At 34.8% G+C, this 27,795-nt stretch overlaps 1 protein-coding gene and 1 non-coding gene across 3 annotated transcripts; both read right to left on the bottom strand.

Moving 5' to 3' along the window:
- Positions 1-141: 141 nt before the first annotated feature.
- LOC108342509 (transcription initiation factor TFIID subunit 2) lies at positions 142-26,865 on the bottom strand. 2 transcript variants are annotated; one of them, XM_017580298.2, is made up of 25 exons: positions 26,603-26,847; positions 26,108-26,447; positions 24,595-24,740; positions 24,407-24,473; positions 22,736-22,935; positions 22,488-22,641; positions 22,245-22,329; positions 22,037-22,128; positions 18,690-18,815; positions 18,514-18,567; positions 17,624-17,692; positions 16,825-16,922; positions 16,387-16,731; positions 16,221-16,308; positions 15,182-15,307; positions 15,046-15,102; positions 13,982-14,061; positions 13,852-13,894; positions 12,533-12,619; positions 4,986-5,075; positions 4,545-4,603; positions 4,370-4,460; positions 4,125-4,290; positions 3,365-3,548; positions 142-1,644 (listed from the first exon to the last, which is right to left on the bottom strand). In XM_017580298.2, exons 1-25 carry the CDS (start codon positions 26,719-26,721, stop codon positions 441-443), a joined length of 4,170 nt encoding a protein of 1,389 aa, XP_017435787.1. In that variant the 5' UTR covers positions 26,722-26,847; the 3' UTR covers positions 142-440. The 2 variants fall into 2 exon arrangements, with proteins under 2 accessions (XP_017435787.1, XP_052729291.1); XM_052873331.1 differs by lacking the exon at positions 142-1,644 and having other exon boundaries at positions 3,408-3,548; positions 4,089-4,290; positions 26,603-26,865.
- TRNAF-GAA (transfer RNA phenylalanine (anticodon GAA)) lies at positions 23,373-23,445 on the bottom strand. Its single transcript has one exon. It is a non-coding gene; the product is annotated as a tRNA-Phe (tRNA).
- Positions 26,866-27,795: the final 930 nt, after the last annotated feature.

The raw sequence follows: 27,795 nt of genomic DNA, 5'->3' as shown, positions 1-27,795 counted from the left end.
CTTTTAGTGCGAGTATAGAGTACTAAACTTAGTGAAAACTCATAAAGGCGTAACCAAGTGGAATACGACATTTGCAAAGGATCTATGCAAGATATAGCCATTGAAAGCATTATCCCACAATTCCCCAAAATAAATGAGTACTTGACCACAACAAAATTATAAATTTACAACTTCAAGTTACAAATTTACAACAATATCCTAAACAAAATCGTGATACGCATCATTTACATCGATAACAAATATTGTATGATTGAAATTGCAATCATATACATCTCTCCAATCATAGTTAAGAACTAACAACGAATGAAGCTCATCGAATCAATATTTGGAAATACCTAATTCGTGTACGCCGGGTAAGGAAAAGAAAAATACAACCCAGAAAATATGAAGGCGTTGTAATTTTCATTCTAGCATCTACAAAATAATGGACATCTTATTCTCTATGACTTGTTGAGCATTCGGTTTTTAATTTTAATTCGAATTTTTGGTGCACCGGATGTGCCTTCAGATGGATCCGGTTTGCTATCAATCTTTTTGGTTTCTAATTTAGAATTATGTCCGTCGCTGGGCTCAACAGATTTAATCTGTCTGGTAACGTCCACTACAGGTTCCTCTTTCTTACTTGACAAGTCTACAGAGGACCTCTTCGCTTCATCACTCTGAAGTTTTGCCATTTCTTTTTCCCGTCGTTTTTTCTCCTTCTTTAGTCGTTTTCGCTCCAAATATTCTGGATCATCATGATGTCCTTTATTACTTTCCCGTTTTCGTTTCTTTTCCTTGCTTTTGTGTTTTTCCTTGCCACGAGCAGAAATTTCTTTACCTAATGATTCTCCGTCAGGATCAAATCTTGCAACTGAAAGAGTTTGAAGGCTGGCATATCGTCGTGCATCAGCATCTACATTGTTATCCTGTATAATACTGGATGATGACGGATCTTCTGGCTGAGGTTGTGAATAAACTATACTTGAATCAGCAGTGCACTGAAGTTCTTTGACCAATTCATCACCGTCACTCAAAAATTTAGCACTACCAATGCTAGCAGTCATGCGCGAACCACGATCATGCCAAGAATTAACTTCGTCTATATTTTGATTACTCATGCTAAGAGTCTCGGGAAAATTTCTCTGGGGTGCATCTACAGAAACTGAACTGCTAGCTCCATGGTCCATTTCATTACGACCACCTAAAGAACGTTCAACCACTTGATTATCAGTATCAGCCCTACTGGTGGCAGAAGATTGTTTGACCTTGATTTTAATGAGCCTCTTTCTTTCATGGCTATTCGATACAGTATCAGCTTCCTTGGAAACTTCATTTGGAGCTTCCATTGGTGCTTCCTGTGGAAATTCAGTATATACTTCTTCGGCTTTCTCTAGGGGTGCTTCATTCAGAGCTTCAATGTGCACCTGTGTCGGAGGCACCTGTGTCGGAGCTTCATCAGGTGGGTCCTTAGAAGCTTCGTTAAGTGCATCCCTCAAACCATCCAGGCCAAGATTTGGTGTAGGGTTTTGAGTAGAGCTTGGCAGATCCAAAGGTTTGCTATCCGAATCAAGAACAAACATGTTCTTCTGATAGTTACAAGCTTCTGTAAGACTCATATGCAACGTTCTATTTTCCCTGGGAACCCCATGAAGAGTTGGTGGTCTGCAGACAAAAGCACGGAATAAAGTCTGAATTTTTCGTTTTTCAAATACAGATAAAACTGCAGTGTAAATATAATCACGCCCAGCACAAATTGTCATTGTTTGGCATCAGCTAAACCTATTAAGAGAGGATCTTAAATTTTTGCAGAAGTAGCAGCAAAGTGAAAATGGTTACAGACTATAAAACATTAGGACTTTATTAAATAGAGAAAATGTTTTTTTCCCATCAATAATTACAAAAATTTCACATTTTTTTCATTTTACTTCATGTTTCCAAAGACGTGAATATCAAATGAAAGAGAGACAAAACCAACCGTTTCACCTTCTTTTGTATAGAAAACAGAATAAGGAAATAAAGGAAACACAGGAAGTAATATTTCTGTAAATATTTGGTAACATCTGAAAAAACATTTTGTCAAATAAAACAGGCCATTATATTCTACATTAGATTCATTTCTTGGGGAATATTATCAAGCAAAATCAGTAATCGTAAACAGCTTCCCTAAGTACCTCTCCAATTGAAATAAAGTTTAAATCCTAAAGAATCACAGTTACTACTCAGTGTAGTTAGAATAGTCAGAATTGTACGATTCGAATCGTGATTCGTTACAAAATTCTCCCCAGCTATTAGCGATTCGGTTTTCGTCACATACTATTCATGAAGAAACAAAAACTGAAAAAATAAGAAAGAAACACATAGGAAAAGAAACTCAACAAAGATGAAAAACTCAACAAAAGATGAAAGTTCAGTGGAAAAGATAAACAGTGAGAAAATAAACAGTGTATAAGTTGAACATCAAATAATAGAACCGCGAAGACACAGTAAAAAGAAATTGGGAGAAGATGAAATCATCAGAAGGTGGGAATGAAGAAGGAGAGGAAATCAATCTGGGAAAAGATTAATCCATGAACAGTGAGAAAATGACCATGGAAGGAAGATCTGTGAGAGAGTTCTAAATAGGTTTCTCAGAGTTATATTTTAAAATATAAAATGCTTTTCATATTTTTTTATCTCATACTACCATACTTTTACATTTTACAGTGACAGTAATAATTTATATATTATTTTTTATTCTGACTTTTGTAAAAAAATAATATTATCTCTTTTAAAAAATCAGTTATTGTTTAAATTAATATATAAGTGTTCTTATATAATTTAGTATTGTTTACTATTTTTTTTTTAATTTTTTTCTTTTATAAAAAAATTTAAATTTAAATTAGTATATATTTATTCTTATATTTTTTTTATATTAAATTAGTCAATATTTAAGAATTTTTTTATTTAATATTTTTGAAAAGAAATAAATTTGAATTAATATACAATTTTTGTTATATTCTTTATTTTTCTATAAAAAAATAGTTATTGTTTATTTTATCTTTTAAACTATACAAATTATGTATCTTAAGATTCAAAATAAGATTCGATGGGATTCAAAATTCATGAAATTTCGAATCTCGATTCAATAACCATGGTTACTACTATGTTCAAATTTCATTGAGTTCAACAAACAACAAAATTGGACAAAATATAGGTAAAAAAGGTGAATAGAGAGCGACTACGACCAATAAAAGAAGTTCAGTGAATAAATTATTTTCAAAAGCTAAATGAAAAATTGGAGAGTTAAAAATCATCTTTTGCTTTATCACGTACATGCAATATTCACACAATACATTAGCTAACAAATAAGCAAGCTTGCATTTCATTTCAATAAGAAACATACCTTTTTGCAAGTATTTGTAGTATGCAGAACAAATAATGCCGGAGAAAGACATTATTAAAAGCAGTACGCCCTTCCAGTAAATTAAGCATAGAGACAAGAGTTTGACTAGTAATTTCCTCTTCTGAATTCAATCCATCCCTCATCTGACATAGCCTCATAACATGGGTGGCTAGTTTTAACTGTCCTGCAATCAAGAAATGAAATTTTATTGCACAAAAGTAAGATGGAAGAAAGGGGAAAGTAAATATGAAAATGAAAGGAAAAAATTGATACAGATCTGATTGTTTCAGAAGGTTGTCAATATTTGAAAAACAAGATAATCATGTGCCACAAGATGAGTTAAAATATATAAAGTTGTATATTAAAACTTGTTTTGGGATTGGAGGATCAAAACTAGTTTGGACGAATTTCTCAATAAACCTATCTAAAGAAGAAAAAAAAGAACAAAAAATGAATTTGAACTTCTTTGAAAGCTAAAATTAGTTTAAGCATAAGTTAAATTAAAAAATTGGAGAAATTATAGTGTTTCTGCAAATTAGTTCATGCATCAACTAATTTTAACTTTAGTTAATGGAGAAACTAATTTCCAATTTTTTTCTTCCTAAAACGAATTTAAGGAGAAACTCATCCAACCATGTATGTTATGAAATTTGTCCCACTTAATAAACATTTCTATAAATACTTTACTTTTAGCATTCTGAACCAATTTCTTAGTTTGACATACATCTATAGATCCTCCGCTAGGGAAAAGATGAACAACCTCTTAAGGAATGCTCCTCCTCTAAGTACTTGATAAATAAAAGCAATGCTGAATCAATGCCCTTGCAGTGGAATTCAAGGTCAAGCAGTGCTCTGCTTGCTTCAATTCGAACTTGCCAGAGTGTCTTCAAGTCACGAAAAGGCTTTACAAGTTCATAAACTCGATCCTGTAGTGAAGATGAAGCTTTTAGAATATTTGTACCAAACATTGAAAAGAAGTTTGATGCTCAATAACAAGGTACTTACAAGAGGAATGAACCCCGAAAGCTTTAAAGCAATCTGGGTCAATGTTCGGATACAACTGATAGTCAAGATTCCATTATATCTTGGCATGAGACTAGCAGAAGACATTTCAAAAATGTAAATTATAGTTGTAAGTAAAATTGATAAATCCACCACAGTAATCAATGCATCATTTCACCTATCAAATTGTAGAAGCCGGTCAATGCGTTTGAGAAGTGATGACAACAACAGAATACTCTGTCAAAATTTTGAGTCAGAAAGAAGCCTAATACTCAAATCAGGCTGCTGATAGTAAAGATTATCTTGAATAAAGTAAGAACCATATCAATTACAAATATTATTTAACAGCTGTTAAATACACACACAAACACTTTTCATAACAAGCAACATTTGCATAGTTGTAATACAAATGGAAATTGGAAAAGCTCAAAATCACACTTTCCACCAACAAACTATTAACTATCAGTACTTCCTATTCAACAGCTCAAATTTTAATTAATAGAAAGGTACTTACGGAGCTTTGATAAATATAAAACAAAACAAGCTCATATCAGTATACTAAATTATTAATTTGTAAAGGTAACCAAGATAATCAGCAAGAGAAAAATAGTTTATAAACCTGTTGCCCAAACTCAAGCTGACCAACCGATTGGACTAATGCAGAAAGCCAAAAGACATCTGAGTAAGGATTCCCATTGTTGTCATTGTACTGGAAAAATAAGAGGATAAACATGAGCCCTGAAGCTGAAACTTCTATATTACTAGAAGCAAGAAAACTTCACAATAAAAGTAATCACACTGCCCAAACAACATATCTTGAATCCATAGAGTAGTGGTGTATGCAATGAGTAATAAAAAATATTACAATATTGCAAGAGCCCAAAGAAGCAAAAAACAGATATAATCAGTCATTACCCTTGATTTGGGTAGCTGAATCCTAAATACTAAATAAGGATAAAACTGGCCAGAAAAAATATCCTTAGAATTATAGAGGATGGCATTGCAGAAAATGGTGAAAGCGTGACAACCATGTGAAAAGCATTTATAAATAAATGGATTTAAAAGACAGTACAGAAAAAAAAATGAAAGCAGAACAGAATGTAAAACTAGTAGAAAGAATCAGAAAAGGAAGGCAGTGATGATCACTGAAGGAGAAACCTCTAGTTTCAGCATGAGTAAGGTTTCACAGAGGAAAATGATGAGGTTTGGGTCGGAGAGATGGAGGCACTTGAAAAATTAGTGATTTTTCAGTTCCAAAGGTCATAGTTCTAAACCCCAATTTTTTTAGAATCACAAAAAACTAGCTGTCATTCATCCATCTATTGTCTCCAAAAACTACAATGTCCTCTAACTAATTCAAGTATGGTTCCTAAGAAAGTAGAATTTATACCTATGCAACCCAACAAAGTCATCTTGGTAAGGTAAGATTTACACTCCCTTATATATATTATAAATTGATCATACCCTAATACACTGCTTCACATCGAGGACTAGACATTGAGTGTAAAACTGGGAAAGAACTTAATAGTAGATGACACAATAAGTCCAAACAATCTTGACTACAATAGATATTCAATAACTCTCGCTTGCTGTCTTGTTCTCTGTCGAGAACTGGGATCACTTGCCAGCTAGGTCAGATTGGAGCAAGAATTTTTTAGAACATATTACCCATATTTGGGACAAGGAGAGATCGGGTAGAGAATTGAGGATGGAATCCAATCAAGCATATTCCAAGACAAGTCCTCTAACACCTGAAACAGGTATAGGAGTACCAAGAACTTCAAGAATTATAAAGCTCAAACTTCACAAACCAAGGGTAACGAAGTCTCCAACTCCTTGGTTGGACAAATATCATCTTAAGAAAGTGGAATTTATACCTACCTCAATCTTACAAAACCGACTTAATAAAGTAAGTTAAAGTGAGTTTTGCACCCACTTGAACATTATAGTTTAGTCATATATTCATTTGATGTGAGATCTCTGGCACAGGTCATTTCATAATATTATTTTCAATTCAATTAATTATCCAATCTAACAAATAACTGTTGATAATTACATGATTTAATTATTATCCCACTCACCAAGCAGCTCAGGTGCATTGTAACATAGAAATTGAAATTATTTGCACACTCTTTCTCTTGTAGATTTCTTTCTGTAACCACTATCCATGTTGCTTAGGGAGATTCGTTCAGTTTTAAAAAAATTGGAAATTTGGAATGACCCAAAATGTCGTAAATCAATCCAAATTGTATACCCAGTTGTTCAATTAATGTGTCTCCAGTCATGTGGTCTCCATCAATGATAATGTCAGAACTCGGGGCAAACAATATTTATACCGGGATTCAATGTTCAATGCATCTTCTTGTTTCTTTGGTCATTTAGAAGCCAAAAACTAGGGCAGATTTAAATACTTTCGATGGCTTGAAGTTTCACATGATCAAAGAACTGCTATCCCCTAAAGAAAGTATGTCCTTGTTAACTCTTTGTGTACAATCATTGAAAATAGGAAACAAGGTGAAAAAAAGGTGGCTTTTTCGTAAGTATTTACGAAAACAGGAAATGAAAAATAATGTTTTTCCAAACTAAACATGTCCTTTTATTTACAACAAGCTGCATGCATTGGGATTTTGGGAAACACGTTAGTTATTATACACTTAAACAAATGGGAGGACTGAAAACACTGTATTCAACCTACTCTCTTGGACTTTTATTGATGTATATATAGGATACAATGAAGGCACTTGCCTAAAACCTAACACTAAAATCTGGGTACACAAGAAAAATAATAAAAATAACATTACATTTCAACACATACAAGGTAGATTAGGTGCATTATAAAATAAAAAATAAGATAAGCCTTATTAGCCCAACATTTGATGTTCAGTTGAGTGTTTGTTTCACTCAAATATCCCCCCCCTAAAATCTCGAGTATAACAGTTGATACCAATGTCACATTAGTTGATAAATAAGAAAGTAATCCATACAGCAAGTAAACTGTTATAATTTAGAGTAGAATGACTCATCTTATTATGCCTGAGAATACATCTATATATACAAGGCTAGAAAGCTATTTAGGAATTATAATAATAGCTCCTAGACAACCAGATATCTATGATTCAGGGATATCCCCATCATATACTATAATTATAATCTGCTAAATAAGGAAACAATAAAACACAAATCCTGACAGAAATAACACAGCTAATAAAACAGATTCTAGCACTACCCCTCAAGCTAGTGAATAGGTATTTTTCATTCCCAGCTTGGAAACAATACTCTCAAAATTGTTGTTGTTCAGCCCCTTTGTTAGAATATCTGCAAGGTTGTCTTGTGAAGAGACATAAGGAGTGCAGATCAGACTACTGTCTAACTTTTCTTTGATAAAATGTTAGTCAATATCAATATGTTTGGTTCTATCATGCTGCACTAGATTATGAGCTCTCCTAATAGCAAATTTGTTATCACAATAAAGTCTCATCGGTTCATCCAATTTTATTCTTAAGTCATCCAAGATGATCTTCAACCAGAGTAGTTTACATATTCCTTGTGCTATTGCGTTGGCTACCACATTTGTTTTACTCTTCCAAGTCACAAGATTCCTTACAAGGAAAGTGCAATATCCCATAGTTAGCCTTCTATCCACAATTGACCATCCATAGTATGCATCTTCCTATGCTTCCAGACTTACATTCCCATTTCGTTCAAACAAAATTCCCATGCATGGGTTCCCTTTCAAATAGTGCACAATTCTTGGTGCAGCTAGTAAGTGAACCTCCTTTGGTTCGTGCATGAACTGGCTAACTAGACTCACAGTGAATGCAACATCAAGTCTAATGTGAGATAAATATATAAGTCTGCCAACTAGTCTTTGATACATTTTCTTGTCAAAAGGAGTACCTTCTTCTGCATTTCCCAATTTCAGGATTGGATCAATTGGTGTATTTGCAGGCTTAAATGTTGTCTTACCAGTTTCTTTCATCAAATCAGTGATGTATTTCTGTTGAAATAAGAATATTCCCTTTTCAGAATGGGCCACTTCAATTCCTAGAAAATACTTCATTTTTCCAAAGGTCTTAATTTCAAAATTCTTGGCCAGATGTTGGCCTACTCCTCATCATCACCTGTCACTGCAATATCATCCACATAAATCAGTAACATTGTCACTCCCCTTGACTTAGAGTGTTTAATGAATAAAGCGTGCTTTAGTAAACCTTTCAAACCATGCTTGTGGTGATTGTTTCAGCCCATACAATGCTTTTTTAGCTTGTAAACAGGGGGCAATTCCATGTAAATCTCCTCTTAAATTTCTCCATGGAGGAAGGCTTTTTTAACATCAAATTGTTGCAAGTTCCACCCATAATTAGTTGCTAGGGATAATATCAACCTAACTGTATTTATTTTTGCAACCGGAGCAAATGTTTCCATGTAATTCACTCCATAGGTTTGAGTGAATCCCTTAGCTACAAACCTTGCTTTGTACCTCTCAATGGATCCATCAGCCTTGTATTTTATAGTATATACCCACTAGCACCCTATTGGTTTCTTTCCATTTGGAAGAGCATCCAAATCACATGTACTAATATTTTCTAATGCTTCCATTTTTTTTCATTCAATGACTCAAATAAAGAGGTAGGTGTGGTTGTAGTGTTTAGGCTTGTGAGGAAGGCTTTATGGGTAGGTGAGAAGGTTTTAAAGGATAGGTAATTGGCTAGAGGGCATAATGGCTTGGTGGTACATTTCCTAGTATCTTTCCTAAGGACAATTGGGATATCTAGGTCCTCATAAAGAGGTGCTGAACTGGATTCAGGTTCCTGTACATTTGGAAAATCAGAGGTTGATTCAGTGTATATTAAAGGATTACGGGTAGTTACCTCAAGTAATGTTGGGTTGGATTGTTGGACAAGGACATTCTGGAATGGCCTTTGTCTTTCTTGTATAAACAACTTTTTTTCCCAAATCTTACATCAGCCCCATCTTGAGTGAATTTAGTGGGTTCCTTCTCAGTTGTTACACTTTTATTCCCAATTTCTGGTTCTAAACTTAAATTAGGGAGCATAAGGAGATAATCTTCTTTTCTAGCAATCTCCCCCTGAAGATGATCTTGGTTGAAATAGCTTTTGTGCTAAAAAAAGGTGACATCTCTAGACACAACTTTTGGAATGGTGGGTTATAGCATTTATATCCCTTTTGTGTTGATAAGTATCCTATGAAAATACATTTTACGGCTCTAGGATCATGTTTACTTCTCTATCACCATTATGGAGATCGACAAAAGAGACACACCCACATATTCTTGGAACAGGGTGGTTAGATGTGGACACATTAGGATAAAAAGAGGACAAAATCTCCATAGGGCTCTTGGAAGCTAGAATACTAGAAGGTAGCCTATAAATTAGGTGGCAGACAATGAGAACTGCCTCCCCCCAAAACCGTTTAGGAACTTTATGTTGAAAAAGAAGAGCTCGAGTTTAGTCTATAAGGTGCCCATTTTTCTTCTCAGCAATCATGGAGATGTTTTGACAAAGGAGGACTCATGAATGATATGTTCTTTTTGACAAACGGATATAAGTCCATGATTAAAGTAGTCTTTGGCATTATCAGATTTGATCCTCTTAATGCTAACACCAAACTGATTTTTTATCATGGAGAAAAAACATTGAACCACATAACTGACTTCAGAGTTTTATTTTAGTAAGAAAAACCATGTGACACAAGTACAATCATCTATAAAGGTAAGAAACCAATGGGCACCAAAAACATTTGGGTTAGTTGAGGGACCCAACACATCAATATGAATTAAATAGAAGATAAAAGTGCTTGTATTATTACTAACTGGAAAAGGATCATGTTTGTTCTTAGCAAGCTCACACACTTCACAATTGAGACTTACCACATCTAATTTGCTAAAAAGGGAAGGGAATAACGATTTTATGACCCTAAAGGAAGGATGTCCAAAGCAATAGTGATGTAGGAAGACCTTCTCCCAGCTGGTCTTCATTGAATCAGAGAAAAAAGAGGTGTTGTTTTCCAGATCTAGTGGCATATTTGGATGGTCCAAGTAATACAAGCTGTTTCATTTTCTAGCATGTCCAATCGTCATCTCCGAGTACTTGTTTGGTAGAATACAAATATTGTCATAAAAAATAACATTACATGAGAGATCTTGTATGAGTTAATTTATGGAAATCAAACAGACTAACAATTTAGGAATATGAAGGACATTTTTAAGGGTTATGGATGGGCTTATTTGGACTTCTCCTTGACCTACTGCAGTCATCAAATAGCCATCAGCTATAGATATTTTCTTATTACTAGGGCAAGGTGCGTAAGTTGAGAAATGTTTAGATAGGGGTGTCATGTGGTCAATAGCCCTAAAATCTAGTATCCAATATAGGTTATGGTTTTTATCTGAGGCATTAAAACCAAAAGAAGAAAACTGACTAAACGTACCTAAATGTGCTAGAGAACAACTACCTGGTGGCTTGTCCATCTTTTTTAGGAATGATCTCATCTTCTCTACTTCTTCCTAGTTAAGCTGAATTACTCCTCCTCTGTTTTCTTCATTTGTTGCAGCACCTATGTGTGCTTGTCCTTCCTTTTTAGTGTTGTCTCCTTTTTTCCCCGCTCCTTGTCACGATTATGGGATCCCCAATCTCTACTGGGTGGCTTTCCATGCAGCTTCCAACATTTATCACGAGTGTGACAAGGCTTGTTATAGAATGTCCACCACACTCCTTCAGCTTTCTTGTCTATATTGGCTATTCCCCCTTTCTCGAGTCTGCCATCATGGCCGATCCAGAAGCTATCATGGCTGAATTTTCCATGGTTGGGGTTTCCAGCATTATTCCCCTTCTGATTTCTTCACTTCTAACTATAGCTACTACTTTATTTCTTCCTGGAATTTTGTCTTTACCAAGAATATGGACTCTCACTTGATCAAAATCAGAGTTAAGCCCCACCAAGAAAGCATAGACTTATCTTGCTCAATAAACTCTTTGAGCATTACTGAATCATTTGAGCACTTGGCTTTTATGACCCTGTAATGGTCTAATTCCATCCATAGGATTTGAGTTGATTGGCATACATTGTAACAGTCTTATTTCCCTATTTTGCAGTGACAGTTTTCACCTTCACATCATATATTTGAGCAGCATCTTTAGCTTTGGAGTATGTCTGCTCCATGGCATTCCAAATCTCCTTTGCAAAATTAACAAACATCCAAGTATCTGTGATTTCTAGGATCATCGAGTTCCATAGCCATGCCATGATTATAGAATCCTCTTCATCCCATTTTGTAAATCTGGGATCTTCTTCTGTAGAAGAATCTTCAGTCAAGTTGTTAGCTTTCCCTTTACCTTTAGCTTTGGAGTATGTCTGCTCCTGGCATTCCAAATCTCCTTTGCAAAATTAACAAACATCCAAGTATCAGTGATTTCTAGGATCACCGAGTTCCATAGCCATGCCATGATTATAGAATCCTCTTCATCCCATTTTGTAAATCTGGGATCTTCTTCTGTAGAAGAATCTTCAGTCAAGTTGTTAGCTTTCCCTTTACCTTTCAAAGTTTTGCGAACAAGCTAGGCCCATTTCAAATAATTCTTCCCATTCAATCGGTAGGCTTTGAACAAGCTAGGCCCATTTCAAATAATTCTTTCCATTCAATCGGTAGGCTTTGACGCAGTATGCACCACTTCAGGAATTTGGTTTTGTTATGTCCATGCAGTACAACAACCTTTAAGGCAGTGAATGAAGGCAACCTGAAAAAACGATTGACAGCATTGAAGGCTGGTGGCTAGGGTTTGGTGTGTGACAATAATGAAGACTATCCTGAAAGGGATGGTGGTAGCAGTGAAGGTTGTCGTCTAGGGTTTTGGGGTGCACAGTCAAAGGTGGCACCTAGAATTTGAGAGCTCTGATACTATGTTATAATTTAGGGTAGAATGATTTGTCTTATTATGATGAGAATACAATCTATATATATAAGGTTAGAAAGCTATTTTAGGTAGTAGAATAATAGCTCCTAGACAACCAAATCCCTATGAATCAGGGATATCCATATCCCTATCATATATTGTAATTATAATCTACTAAATAAGTAAACAATAAAACACAAATCCTGACAGAAATAATACAGCTAATAAAACAAAGTCTAACATAAACAATAACCTTCAATAGCTGTAGAACAAACTCGATAGCCTCTCTTGGGCTTTTCTTGTCAGCAGCTCTAACCATGGCAACAGCATGGGGAATAGCCTACAACAACAATTTATTTACCCAAAAATGACTTGCCACGTTTTAAAAGCACATCAATAAACAATTATTCATTATACAGCCACAAGAAGAATATGCAAACCAGTTCAGAATTACCATCACAAAAGGTAACTGACAAAAACATATCATAAACAAGACATTCAATATTCAATTGTAAACACAACAAACCATTGTAAAAGAAAAGAATGTAAATGATCACAGATAAGGGTCGAGTTCATGGATAATGTTATAATTTGAAAAGGGGGTATTTCATGGATGACATTATAGTTTGTAAAAGGGATATGGGAATCTTAGTTCATGGATGGCATTATAATTAGCACAAGAGCAGCAAAGTTCGTGAGGGTGGAGCGACCATGTTAACAAAGATCAAGATTCCATTACAAAAGGCCGTAGGATCACCAGATGATGAAAACACAAATTGTAAGTTTGAACTTATTTAATTCATAATGCACACAAGTTTAACACCATAAAACTAGACAGTAGAAGAAATCAAAATAGAGCACACCGAAAGTAATTTGTACGAGGTTAGAAGCATCCTAGGTGACAAACACATCAAAACCACAACAGTCATTGTGAGACGTATGTGTCCTTCGCATTGAGACTCAAAATATCACTCCCCATATAAATATACGAGTTCAGAAAATGTTATAATTCCCAAAGCAATCATTTATTTTTTCAGAATGATCATTGTCTCCAAATGAAACCCAGAGACTAATGTTTTTCTTTTTTCTCAAACCATGGAATCAAACTGAAAAAGTTTAATCATTTGGGTTTACAGGTACAACTAACATAGACATATTCACTCCTACTTAAACCTTCATACAGTACATATCTGGTGTCATGTAATGCATCACGATAATTAAGCAAATGAATACAGCTAAGCACACCACACTGACCACTGCTTACATTTCAATAAGCAATGTAAAACTGCGTACAGATCACAGCTACCAAATTTCAATAACCTGGCATGTACACTATCATGGAAATCAGACAAATATATTGCACTAGATCAAAAAGGAAGATATTGACACATGCAAATATAATAACCACATACACCCATTTACAAAAAAGTAAAATAAACTCTATTACAAAATTATAAAAACTGAAACAACACTTTATGGAACACCACAAATATTCAAAACACAATAAATAACAAACATTACAAAATCACATCACATTAGGCGTAACTTACACATCCTACCTCCTTGCATTACCTCAAGAACAAAATACTCAGCAAAATCATGAAAATCATTCGGCCTGGAAATAATAGTACAACAAAATTAGTCAAGGGATATTTGCCAAAGTTAAATGAGAAAAGGTGAACAATAAGTTCCATAATCTTACTTTGGAAGTCCAATGTCAGGATCAAACCTTCGACTCTTGTAAAATTTCACCAAATGGAGTAGACCAGAAAAATCAGTTTCCTGTCAGACAATTAAATGACAACATTATTCACATTTCAAATTATTACACCCATTAACTACAGTGAGACATATGGCATCCCAGTTATTCCTGAACATGAACAACTATTGAATAGATTTCAAAGTTGTAATAGCCACCAGATTAAGGCATGCTTAAAACTAAAAGGCAAACTTCCATTTTTTTCCTGTGTACAGATATCTTCTACAGCAGTGATTAGCAAGTTATTAAAGTTCATCTATTATCTCAAAACCAGATCTGAACTCATTTGGTTAAATTAAGGACAGCCAACTTCATTCCCACTCAGCCATTGATTTAATATGTATACCACTGGTCTTGAATATAAACGAAAAATAACTAGCTCATACTAATTAAGAAAGTTTGCTAGTTGTTGGAAATCTCAACTAAAGATAAGGACAATTTACAATATGCAAGTGGATGCAAACTTTACCTAACAAGCTAGTTTTGTAAGATTGAGTCAATTCTTAAGATAGTATCAGAGCCAATCCTAGTAAAGTTTGTTTTATGTTAGACTACTATGTCACCCACAAATATTTAGTTCCATTCTTGAGATACAAATGCCACGGTGTGACCGAGGTATATTGGATATCCCACATCGAGTAGAGATAAATACATTTTTCAATATATAAATAGGTGCAAACATCACCCTACAAGCCCAATTTTGTAAGGTTGTGATAGGTTTAAAGTCCACTTATTAAGAGTTAGCATTAATCAATTGTACCTAACTCATTCAAAACATAAACCTCTTTCTTAAACCACCCTTCCTTGGAAATTAATACAAAAAGATGAGTCATTGGAAATAAAACCTCCACTAAATGAAGGTATTTTGGAAACAATCTCATAAGTTAAACTTAGTTAATACTTCTAATATTTGAGACTAATAGATAAGAGATTTTATAATTTGTTTGCTTATATTCAAGACAGGAGGAGGTATATCATAAAGTATGCAACAAGTAACGTAGCATTACCTCGGATGCTGAATTTGCCAATGCAAATGCTGCTTCAATCCGTACTCTCCAAAAGGCCTAGAGAACCAAAAGACTACAGATATTAATTTCATATTTAAAAGCTACTACTGAAAATATATTACAGAAAGAAAATCACCTTGGAGTCACCGAGAAAATTGTTTAAGGCGTTTACAATTGAAAATGATAGTTGTGGTGATGCCTCAAGGGCTGCAATTGCTTGTGCCTGAGCAATAACATCTTTGTCCTTCTCTAATTGATTGATCTAAACAAAAAAATTAAATATCTAGAATCAATAAACATAACCAACAAAATACTAAATATGATAATGAAAGATGCAAATACGAACCCCACACAAATGAATGAGCATGATTTATTTCTAAAATAGCCGAGAGAATGAGGAAGGCTCAAGAGGTGAATGAGTATGATTACATAACATTGCATCATTGCACGTTTTATGTAATTGGGTCTTCTAGCTTCCCTAATAGAATAAAAAAAGTTCAAGAAATAGGGGCATGATGTAAAACTTAGAAAGGAACTTAAACAAAGAGAGATGATTCAGGTAGACACTCGATTTAAATTTTCAAAGAACTTCATATCAACTATTCAAACACCACAAATGCTAAAAGACCAGAAAAGGAAAGTATTTGAACATTCACTTTAATATAAGACAACAAAGATTAAAAATCTGCAACCAGGGTATGATGTAAAGATCAAATAGGAAGGTATGGAAGTTCCACACCGGAAGTATGACTTCTGGTGTTTGGATTTATAAATTCTTAATTGGACAATGCTTTTCACTATGAGATGCAAATCAAAGACAATGAATGGGATAAGGGCTACTCCACAGCCAGCTTATATGTGTGTCAAGGCAGTGGAGCATGGTAGGATGCTAGTGTTCAGTTGCAAGGTATGACTAATAAGTCCCACATTCAAAATATAGACTCCTATCGTGGGTTGAGGCCCTAGGCTTGTCAATTACAACGGTTAGCTTTTCTCAAGTGGTTCTCCTAGGATTTCTTAGCATAGGATAAATAAACTAGTTGTATACACATCACACATAAAACCCAGAAAGAAGACCAAAATAATTGAAACATGGGGTGCTTCTAATAGCATAGCAAAATACTATATCACAATAAACCAAATAAAATCAACTGGCTGTAACAATTCATCCTTACCCACATCTGAACAGGTTGGTTAAAGTGAACCTCGGCAAGGTACTCCATATCAGGATCTGCTCTGATCCATAATAAAGGGGACTCAGTACTGCCATAACAGAAAAATCATCAGAACTAAATCATCAACCACAAATTAAAACAAAAAAGATATGAAACTGATAAATACTTTGAGCGCACATCCATGGAAGGCACGTCACCATTATCATCAGATCCATCATGTTTTAACCCTTTCTTGGGCTTCTGAAAGCGTCTAGCAGCAAGCTTTGAGTGGCATTGTATTTCCAGTAGCTGCCATGCTTCACCAGCCATTGGCAGAATAGGATGGTCATACATACCATCAAGTTCATATACCCTGATGCTCATCATACCAGGCCATCCAGTATCTCCATCTCTATTTTCTGTCTCTGGATTAATATCAAGAGTGGATGTAGTTGAAGTCTGCAACGCTGTACATCCTCGCAACACAGCTAATTCAACCATATTCTTCCTTTTGTTATAGGAAAACCCCATCCTTAGCAACAGCAACAGGTAACCCATCACAATACATGTACAGATAGCGTTCCAAAAATGAAATCAAGAGTAACAAATAAATCCTTTCTTATACCTTAAAACAGGACACCCACAAGAACCAACCCACCGTGGAAAGAAATCCTTAAGAAACGGACGTTCAAGATTCCCAACCTTATTGGCAAAATGTCGAAACTGTGTATTGAAAAAATTTATCAGATCCACCTTACATCGTCAGAAGCAAAAAAGTAAAGATACTTCAGCTATCACTGCATTGAAGATTAAACTACATTTATACTTCTCAGCTCTACATGAGATTACAAGGACAAAATTATTTAGTCTACCAAAGCAATTCAGAGCAAATTTCATCAATTTGCTTGTCCACCTTTTATGCATATTGTTTGATCAATTAAATGCATAAGATAGAGCAACATGGAAAGGCCCGTGATGGGCATATATACTCGAAAATGGAGTTTGCATACAAGCTGAGTTATAAAGGATATGTAAAATGTGTAATGCCTAGTCTGCCACTCCCGTTCAGATATGATAGTTATTTCTGTAGCAAATAGTTTGTTGTCAAACTGTCCATTACTCTTTAACTTATTATTGAACTTAATTATTCTATATATCCAAGAGGCACTAATACCACAACAATGTCTTTTTCAGAAAATAAAGTATTGGGTCACACTATAAAGTATTGGTTCACAATCTACTTATCCTATAGCAGTCATATTCATGATAATGAAATGTTATAGATAGATAAACCTAAAAGAAGTGGTTATGACACACTATAACATTTATTGAACTCAGCCACCTATGCATAGTTAATTGCCAATGTCTTAGAAGCTACATTCCAGTAATATGCCACATATTGTACAGAACCAAAAGTACATTACCTCCTTAGTACTTAGAGTCTTCATGGAACGTGTTTTATCTTGAGCTCGAGAAACTATCGTTTGTAAAATCTATACATTAATAGCAAGCAAAAAATATCATCAAATCTTCAAGCATATAACCTCCGAGGGGAAATAAAGAAAAAGAAAATTTCATAAAAAATGGTAAGAAAAACAAAAACCACAGTAAAAGGCTCATGGCAGATGATGAACAATGGGAAAAGGTGTTCAATGCAAGGAGACCACTATGTCCAGGGAAGTACATTCTGGAATACATGCGTGAACATTGCTACACAAGATTCCACAACTATTATTTGACATCCGTCACTATCTAACAGGTTGAGTGGCAGAGGGTGGTTGGTCACATGAAGCCATTGCAGCTAAACAGAAAAGAAAGAATAAAGAATTGTACAGATTTTATCAGAAGTTGCAGATTAGGTTGGTATCGCCACCAGAAACCTCATTGGAAATCCTGCCAGATATGGAGAGGAAAGATGCGACAAGACAAGAGGAAAGTAGAGAACCAGAATAAGGGAGAGAAGGATGATTTATGGAAGACTGGGGTGCAAATTGTGTATTATAGGATAAAATAGAAAGTTCCCATTTATTGTCAGCAAAAATAAACAGAAACCCCCAAACGACCCTGTTTCCAGCCAGGAATTGAATCCCTTATGTCAGCAGGAGCAATATGTTTCAGTTTTGGCCTCACAACGCACACAAAAGCCAGAATACTGAGGTGCGACATCATGCAGCCTTTTGGTGCAGGGGGCGCCACTCCACACTAGCACAATATTGGTGTGAAAGCACACTATTGATTACCATGATTAAGACACATTCAACGTATATCTAGAATGATCAGAAGCATAAATAGTGCAAATGTCAAGGACTCTCACTCTACGGAAAGATTCAGGACCCATTTGCTTTTCCAACATCTGAAGAACAGCCACCTGAAAAGGGGTAAAACAATATTTATATAATTCAATACTGATTAAGGAATCACACTAATGTACTGGCTCAATGCTATAAGATGACAGGTAGGGGGAGAAGAAAAGGAAAGGAAAATACTTACAGACTTCCACGATCTTATTTTTCCATACAAACCAATACACTGAGTTCCATATAAATCCTTGCAGGAAGCTGAACAGCTCAAAGCTGTCGCTCCACCATTATCAACTTTGCAAACAGCACAATTTGCCTGTAGAGTGATTTACATTAGCACGCAAAAAAATGTAATTAACATATTAACTGTTGCACTTTCAACTCAGAATATTTCTACAGCCTCAACCTAGACTGACAGATCAACAACCATGCTTAAATATGAAATGAAATTTCAGTAAAGAAAACCAAAGCTAAAAAGAAGAATACCTTGAAATTTTGAACAAAGTAGCTAAGAATAATTAATATTGTTAAAAAATGTTTTGATCTTAGTAATTAGGGAAATATGTTCAGCTGATAATTAGGGATATTTTCCATGATGAGCCATTATTAGGTTTCCCTGTATTATACTTTCAATGATTATAATAAAGGATTACATGTGTGATTAAACACACAATTCACAACAGAGAAACTCTTAATGGTATCAAAGAGCTAGATTTTCCTTTTCCGTTTCCTGCATTGCACTGTTCATACACACTCTTCATGTGGCCTTTCCAATCCTAAATTGTATTTTTTTTGGGCTACTCCGTACTCCAGAAAGGTTATTGATATTTTTCTCCTCAACAACAACAGTATCAAGTCTCTATGTTTGAGCTACTACTTTCTTTTCTTCCACCATTGAAGGCATCCCTCCATAGGTTCCACTTATTGTCCTAGAACTAGCTCCTACTCCACCTTCACTTCTTATATACCATTGAATGACCTAAGCACCACCAGAAGTGGCACCCCATGATCCTCTAGCATCATCTTGTGCTCCAATCGCTCTTCCTCCAACATTGTATGCACCTGAACCTCCCATTGTAATTCGCAAAGCTATACATTCCATTCATAATCCTAACCTTTCATGTCTTTGCACCAACATTTTTGCACCTGAACCTCCCATTGCAATTTGCAAAGCTATACATTACACTCATCATCCTAACCTTTCATATGTCTTTGCTCAAAAATGTGACCATTTATCTTCTTCCTACTTTTATTTTATATCTTCTTTGGACAGTGTGTTTGTCCCTAGGTCTAGAGGTGAAGTCACGGTTGACCAAAATTAGAATCAAACAATGTTGGCAAAGATGGCTATTTTGGATGCTAGCAGCACATGGGACCTTGTTCCATTGCTTCCCCTCAAAACACTATTGGGTGCCATTGAGTCTATACACTTGAGACTAGAAAAGAAAAATATATTTCTAGAGGGCTTGATGCACCTCCACAATTCAAGTTACATTTATAGAAAAACAAAAGATGTTGGCTACACTTCCAACCAGCTAAGATTGGTTGGAACACACTCACACAACTCATACACACTCACACACAATTCATAATTCTAACATATACAATGAAAATTGCACCTGATGGTACAATTGATTGTTACAAATTTCTTAGATGGCCAAGGAATATACTCAAAATTTTGCCTAAATTTTGGTAACACTTTTTCAAATATGGCCAAAATCATATATTTTCCACCTTTTTCTTGCCATGGCAGCAATCTACCATTGCCTACAAGGTGAGTTGCAAGAAGTATGCATGTCACCCGATTTTAAAGTTCCTAATGGCTAGCATCTTGTTTGTGAGCCCCTCATTATAACTTGTTGTGAGCCCCTCATTATAACTTCAAGTAGTCTCATTGTGATTGATTCTCTTAAGAAGTGGACTTTAAGTCTAACTCAATCCCACAAAATCAGCTTGTAAGATGAGATTTGCACTCACTTATATAGTCTAAATTGACCTTATCAATAGTTAATGTGGGACTTCCAACACACCATCCTCACGTCAAGGTATATACATCCCGTATGTGGGATTAGACATTAATGGACAGTTCAATAGCAGTCCAATAATAGATGGAAGAATATATCCAACAAACAACAAATTCACTAGGATATGCTCTAAACCGTGGCTTTGATACCATGTTAAGAAATGGACTTTAAACCTAACTCAACCTTACAAAATCAGTTTGTAAAATGAGATTCACACCCTCTTATATACTCTATACTGACATTATGACTAATTAATGTAGGACTTCCAATAGATTCAAACGTTTCAACTCAATATTGCATGAGCTTGTATGACTCATGTGAGGTTAATCACTTGGTTTTTTCACATCATTCTTCATCTAGCATGTACATCTATTTTATTGTATATGTTGATTACATTGTCATTAATGGAGATGACTTCAATGGCATTCTTAAAATCAAGTCTCACCTTCACAATCAATTTCAGACCAAGAACATGGGTCCACTTAGGTACTTTCTTGGCATTCAAGTTGCACAATCCTAGTCTAGCATTGTCATTTCCCAACAAAAGCATGCTTTTGACTTTTCAAACAAGATTAGTATGATTGGTGGTCGGACAATGATAGTCCTACATATCCTAATTTGAAGTTTCTTGGGTCAAGGGGAGCCATTGAAAGACCCTAGAAGATATCACAGTCTAGTAGGTAGGCTTAATTACCTCACTATTAATAGACCAAAAATCAAACATGCATCAATTGTGGATAGCCAATTCCTAAAGGTCCGTTGAGATTATGCATACTTAAATACATCAATAATATACCAGGTAGCAGTTTAATATATGCAAACAAAGGCAATTCCAAAATTGGTTGTCATGCTAATGCTGATTGGACAAGACCACGATTAAATAGGAGGTGCACTTCTTGATCTCGTCTTCCATGAGCGAACTAAACACAAAAAATGATTGTCATTTTGTGAGACAAGGTGCTCTCTAGAGAAAACTTAAATGACCCACTTGCATACACGCTTGCAAAATCCCATAAGAGCTCTGGTTGACCACATTTGAAATAAGCTAGGCTCATATGACATATGCTCGAGCTTGAGGTGGGTATGAAATATGTTTTGATCTTAATAATTAGGGAAATATATACAACTAATAGTTAGGGATATTCTCCATTATTAGCCATTATAACGATTTCCTTATAGTATACTTTGAATGGTTATAAATAAAGTATTTACATGTATGATTAAATATTAAATTCAATTCTCAATAAAGAAACTCTTAAAACAAATCTGTAGAGAAGCAAACATAAAAACTACGAGGGGATAAAAAAAATGGTTATAAACAGCACCATCCTCAAGAATACTTAAGAGAATACATGAACACTACTCCAAACTACAAAGCATCCAAACAACAATAACAAGTTGAACCTCAAACTTCTATATACACCCATAAAGAGCCTACGTCCATTAACTTACAATATATGCACAAAGAGTTAGCCTTCACATAGAACAGACTAAACCAAAAAGAAGAACAAACCTTGTATCTCCGATATCGGGCCTCATTATTTCCCAAATGTTTCTTGATATAAAAATCTGTCAAGAAGCCAGCAAGTCCATCCAAGAGCCACTCTGCAATGTGCAAATAAGCATTCATCAATCACACCAGGGGAAACACAAAATTTGCTGAATTCCCAAAGAATCAACTCAAATTAAAACAGCAATCGAAATATCCTCTGATAATTTACCATCATTTGGTGTCTCCGGAGTGATATACACGCCAAACCACTGTCTTGCAAGAGCATATGCAAGTTTTGCCCTTGTATCAATAGTCTGTCAATAAAGTCATAGGCTGATCATAAGCTGGCATGGTAGTAAAATCACAAGCATAAAAACCCTCAAGTACAAGAGGAAAAATTTCTTTATTCATTCAGAAAGTGTATGATTAGTAAAAAGGAAATCAACTAAAAGAATTGAAGTAATGAACTGACCTGATCAATAACCTTCTCATCAAACAAAACTTGTGAACTAAATATACTCATAGAGGCCCCTAAACTCAGTGAAGACACAGCCGTCTCTGGCTCTATGAAAACTTGCGTGTATGAGTCAAATGGGAAGTCTACAGCAAGATAATCCTTATAGCAGCTGCTCACAAATAAAAGTCCAACTATGCAATCATTATACAATTTGTGATTAAAAAGCAACATGCTAGTTAAATTGCAACTGTCACATGCCAAACCTGAAGGCACTGTGGAAAAATTCCACTGTATTCCGCATCTTTGACAGATTAGGCATCAAGCACATGTGTGATATGAGACTAAATTGGTGATCAGGAAGAATTTCAAATGGGGCAACAGCCAAAGATATCCACCTTGCAGCTACTGGAACATCCAATTTATAAACATATGTTTTCCTAGGAGGATTGTCCTTGCTTAAGACCTGAAAAAGAAAGGAGGTTCAAACAAAAACATATTTAACTATGCGTAACACAAGATAAATTTTCATATAGAACTATAAATTTAAATAGAGACAAAAGAGAAGCATTACAACAAAGGAGAGGGTCAAGAAATTTCCCTGAAATGTGGGTGGCAGGCAGACCAGGGTATCATACATAATCTACATTCCATTGCATGTAGAGAATGGAATCAAGTAAAGGAATGCGTCAATAATAAAAACAATAATTATGTTTTCAAACTTAGACAATGGGTATTTTTCCTTTATGCTTCCCTTCCATGAAATGGTAGCAGAAGACAAAATGCAACACTGCTTCTAAATTTTGTAAAAATTAAATGAACTTTTCAACCCAAAGATCTAAACAAGAAATGACAAATTCCTTGGATGAGAACTTTGACTAAACAGATCCATGACCCTGGAGGTGCGGTGAGCATGGATTGAACATGCGACCTTCAGATCTTCAATCTGATGCTCTCCCAACTAAGCTATCACCGCAAATCAAAGATGCCACCAACCAGAAACCAATATCCAGCCAATAGTGTTGCAGAGTTGCATTAACCCCACACCCCCTCGCAACAAATTGACAGTGATAACCATATATGGCTAACGGGGATTAAACCCGAAAAGCATGCATCAGAAACAAATTGAAATCCATACAATATCACTATGTTGATGTCGTGTCCCAAATGACAACAAGAGTATTTTGCAGATGAATTTTATCATTTAAGAAAAAGAAGACAAGAAACAGAGAACAGAAAAGGGGAAGGTTGCATCCGATCCAAAGAGGAAAGGGAAAAAACAGAACAGCGAACTCAATCTCCAAAAGTTTCACTGGGCCTCACAATATGCAAGAACATAACTTAAGAATAAGCAGATCAAATTAAACATTGTAGAAGATTCTTCCTTTAAGGCATTTCAAGAGTCCAATGAACAAATTATGAATAAATGAACTAGAAAATGACAATACACAACACATAAAATAAAAATCAGTAGATAATTCACTGTTCTACCAGACATGTCAAGCTTAATTATTTGGCAGCAAAAAACTAATCATGTTAGAAAATCACTATTTCTAATATTTTTTAGATAACCAATAACTTTAACATTCATGTTTTTATGTAGAGACTGGTGATTTTTAGTTTTCTACAGTTCTATGATAGCAGACAGTCATTTTCAGCAATGAATATTCCCAAAAAGAATATTGATTGACTTTGAAGCCAATCATCATCTAACACCTATGGAATATAAGAAAAGAAAAACCAAAGCAAGCATAACTCCAATTTCCGAAACAAAGGAAATTCCAATTTCCAACCTGACTTGACTTGAAAGAACATTAAATGTGCTTATCAACAATAGAAACAGCTCCAAAATGTTATCAGCTTATGTAAAAATAGTATTGCTTGTGCTTTCATAACTTAAATAACAGAATATTAGTAATAGTATCAGTCATTGCTACCTGATAAAGCAAGAATCCCGTACTAACAGCCACAAGATTGTGTGCTACGGTGAACTCCAGGTCATAGCTGAACATTAGCAAAACAACAATAATTACTTCAAGCTCAAACTATGAACAGTAAATAAATTTATAATGAAATGTAAGCATGGATATGGACACACAAATGGGAAAGTGATAACAGTCCATACCAGCATCGTTGTGAATTGTCATCTATACAGGGGAACCAACATCTAGCTCTCCTTATCTGATTATCAGTATGAAGAAGATTATTTCTGTAGTGGATTCCTGTCTCTGCCTTTTCTATCCAATAGTCAATACGAACAATTCTCACATTCTGCACCCAACATCAACCTACATGAGAAAACACCAATAGTAAACCTCACCAAAACTACTCATTCTCACATTTCACTGCCATATTCTCATGGAAGAATGCTGCACTATCTCAACCATTAAAAAATAAGCTATTTCCTACTATGAGGGGCAAAAAATATATAGAAACAAAAATACAAAAATAGGGTGAAAATTTAGAAATGACATAATAAAATAGCACTTCTGGTGACACATCACAATTTCATTAGTGCAGCATCTAAATAACACGTGGAAAGTCCAAGCAGGCAGAGGACGATGTTCATAAATGGGTTGATAGTCCTTAGAATGAACATGGGTCCAAAGTTTCATAAAATGGTCAGTAGCTTCACCAGCAATGGCAAGGTTTTCTAACTCAATGACAGCATTGCAACTGCATCAGTCTGCAATTTCTCATAATGTGAAGGATGTGATCTCAACATCAAGGCTTTTGGATTTGGACTCTTCATGACCCCAATTGTTGCTAAAATTGTCCACTATTTCCCAGAATATAAAGGATAACCATAACCACAATTTAACTTCAGGTTGGTCATACTGAACCCAAACCCATGGCCGGAAGTCTATTAAAAAATACAAGTATATTATAATTAAATATATTATATATAATATAAAAATGACATGCTAACCAGCATCCTAAGAGCGTAGAATAAGGACTTAAAAGAGGAAAATTTACTATTTCGATGTGAAGAAATGTGCTTCCCTATTACTTTTTAATGTGCTCCAATATGATTTTGAATAAAAAGTTTTTCTTTTCAATTTCTTTAAACAGTGCCCTTAGGCACTTTTCAAGACCCCTACGTAAATAAATATATAAATACAATATAAAATTCAAGTCAGCAAACACATCTATATAAATAATTATAAAATCCAGTCAGTGCCTAATTACTTTCTATAAAAGATAATTACAGGTATGAACACAATGTTTATAAGCATATAGACAATTTAGCCCCCGTTGTGATTTGCTAATCACTGTCACTCCTGTTCCTAGAACTAAAAAAATTCAAAAAGCTCTTGAAACCGCAATATGTCCCTCAGATGGTACAAGGTTGCTGTAACGTAAAAACTTAGGTGATGATATTAACATAAATAAAAAGGCCAAGATGTCAGTGTGCGGTAAAATATCACAGTAGCAGGGACATTTTTTTTTAATTACACTAAATCTAAGAATAAAGTGAGAACTAATCACGTTTTGAGGGACTAAATTACTTATTTGCTACATTATGTACAACTCAGTTGCTATGCCTGGGGTTTACAAGCCTCGTTTAACGTAACTCTCTAAATTGCTCAGCAAGGGGTTAGCTCTGAAACCTAGAGTTCATAGACGGCAACTATAACCTGTTTGGGCTCGGCCGTGGAGTGAAACCCGTTCTCGGGAACTGGTTGCTCCTGCTGTTGTTCACTTTCAGTCTTGGAAGGTTTACAGCAGTTAATAAGTAAATTGGGCACCAGCTCCTTCTCCAGAGAGGACATGTACACTGAGACAGCAGCATCGGCAGCAGAGCTAGGAGAACACACAGAACTAAACCTCTTATCATCTTCCACCTGCTGCTGCTGATGCGGGTAATACTCGAACTCCGTGGGCTCACCATCGACCCAAACACTCTCAATCCCTAAATTCTCCGCGTGCAACCCTACGATCCCAATCTCCGGCACCGCAATCTCCAATTCAGTGTACCTACAAGTGAAATCAACTCAAATAAAATTCTAGATCGATTTTAAATACGCGATCTCAAACACAGTCTCGGCCGTAACAAAACCTAATCCACAACAGCGTCGTGTAGTAGAGATGCTAATTATGGAGTAACGGAAGGGGAAAAGAGAATTGCGAACCCGTGGACTAGGCGTTTGTCGATGTCAATTGAGAGACATAGCTTCTGGTGATGAACTAGGGCACCAGAGTTTTCGGGCTTGGGGTCTTCGTTGTTCTTGGTCTTGCGAGGTTTCGCCATAGGGGGAAGAGTGAGAAACGAAAATCGAATTCGAATCGAGGTATCTTTCTCTCTCTTCGAGTGTGTCTCCCTCCAAGATAGATGAAGTGATGCTTTATTTATAGAGAAATAGAGCAGTAGTAGCGTGCTTGAGTCAGGCCTAGACAAGCGATGACGATATGGTGCCCTAAATGCAATTGCATTCAATGTTGCTAAATTCGTTTTAGGGGTGTATAAAGCTAGACTTAATCAGTGATTTGTTTGGTTTCGTTAATTTTGACTTTTTTTATTATTTTTTATTCAATTTAATTTTTTTGATATTTTAAAAAAGTTTGATTTGTTTGTATATGACAGGTATGAATTTGTGAAAATTTTAATGTTTTTAATTTATTTCTTATATTTAAATTTTTATTCGATTTAATTTTATTTTTTCTATTTGAGATTAAATTAATAATAATTAAAATCTTAAATTAGAGAATAAAATTAGATCGTTTAAAAACAAATTAATTTTTTAATAAAATAACTAAATTAAAATAGGATACCACATCAGACTGCGACTCTCACGTCAGACTATCATTATTATGTGATACCACATGATCACGTGATAGTTTATGTTTGTTTATATTAAAAAAATATATGAATTTACAAGTATCATATATAAACATGGTGTTAAAGTAATTTGATGGAAAGAATCAAATTGAATTTTATAGATAACAAAGGAATAAATTTTTGAAAATAAATAAAATGGTACTGAAAATATTATGCAATTATGTGAATAAGCTTAAACTTAAGATTAAATCTATTGTAATTAATTGTTTAAAATTTATAAATAAAATATAAGTAACATAATTTAAAAATTGTCATTAGAAACTTGATTTTGAAGATGAATTTGAAATTTTATATGAAATTAGTAAACTAAGATTTTATGTATACTTTTGTAATTTTTTAATAATATAAATTTAAAATTATATAATTGTATTCACATAAAAAATTTAATAACTTTATTTTTATTTAATTAAATTAGTAGGGATGATAATCTTCATACGCACATTTCTTAAATGACTATAATTTGTAATTTTATGGTTTATAATTTTT

The sequence above is a fragment of the Vigna angularis genome, chromosome 1 (genome assembly GCF_016808095.1).
Source record: "Vigna angularis cultivar LongXiaoDou No.4 chromosome 1, ASM1680809v1, whole genome shotgun sequence".
Taxonomy (NCBI): domain Eukaryota; kingdom Viridiplantae; phylum Streptophyta; class Magnoliopsida; order Fabales; family Fabaceae; genus Vigna; species Vigna angularis.
Note: the sequence above shows the minus strand (reverse complement) of the source record. Positions and strands in the feature narration are given on the sequence as shown.

What these genes read in the sequence shown, in the direction of transcription:
- LOC108342509 (XM_017580298.2), bottom strand. Translation starts at nt 26,721, where the DNA reads ATGGCGAAACCTCGCAAGACCAAGAACAACGAAGACCCCAAGCCCGAA. An exon ending in TTTTTCCACAGTGCCTTCAG is followed by an intron (nt 22,642 to 22,735) that starts GTTTGGCATGTG and finishes ATTTGTGAGCAG; the next exon opens with CTGCTATAAGGATTATCTTG. An exon ending in ATGAGAAGGTTATTGATCAG is followed by an intron (nt 22,330 to 22,487) that starts GTCAGTTCATTA and finishes CTTTATTGACAG; the next exon opens with ACTATTGATACAAGGGCAAA.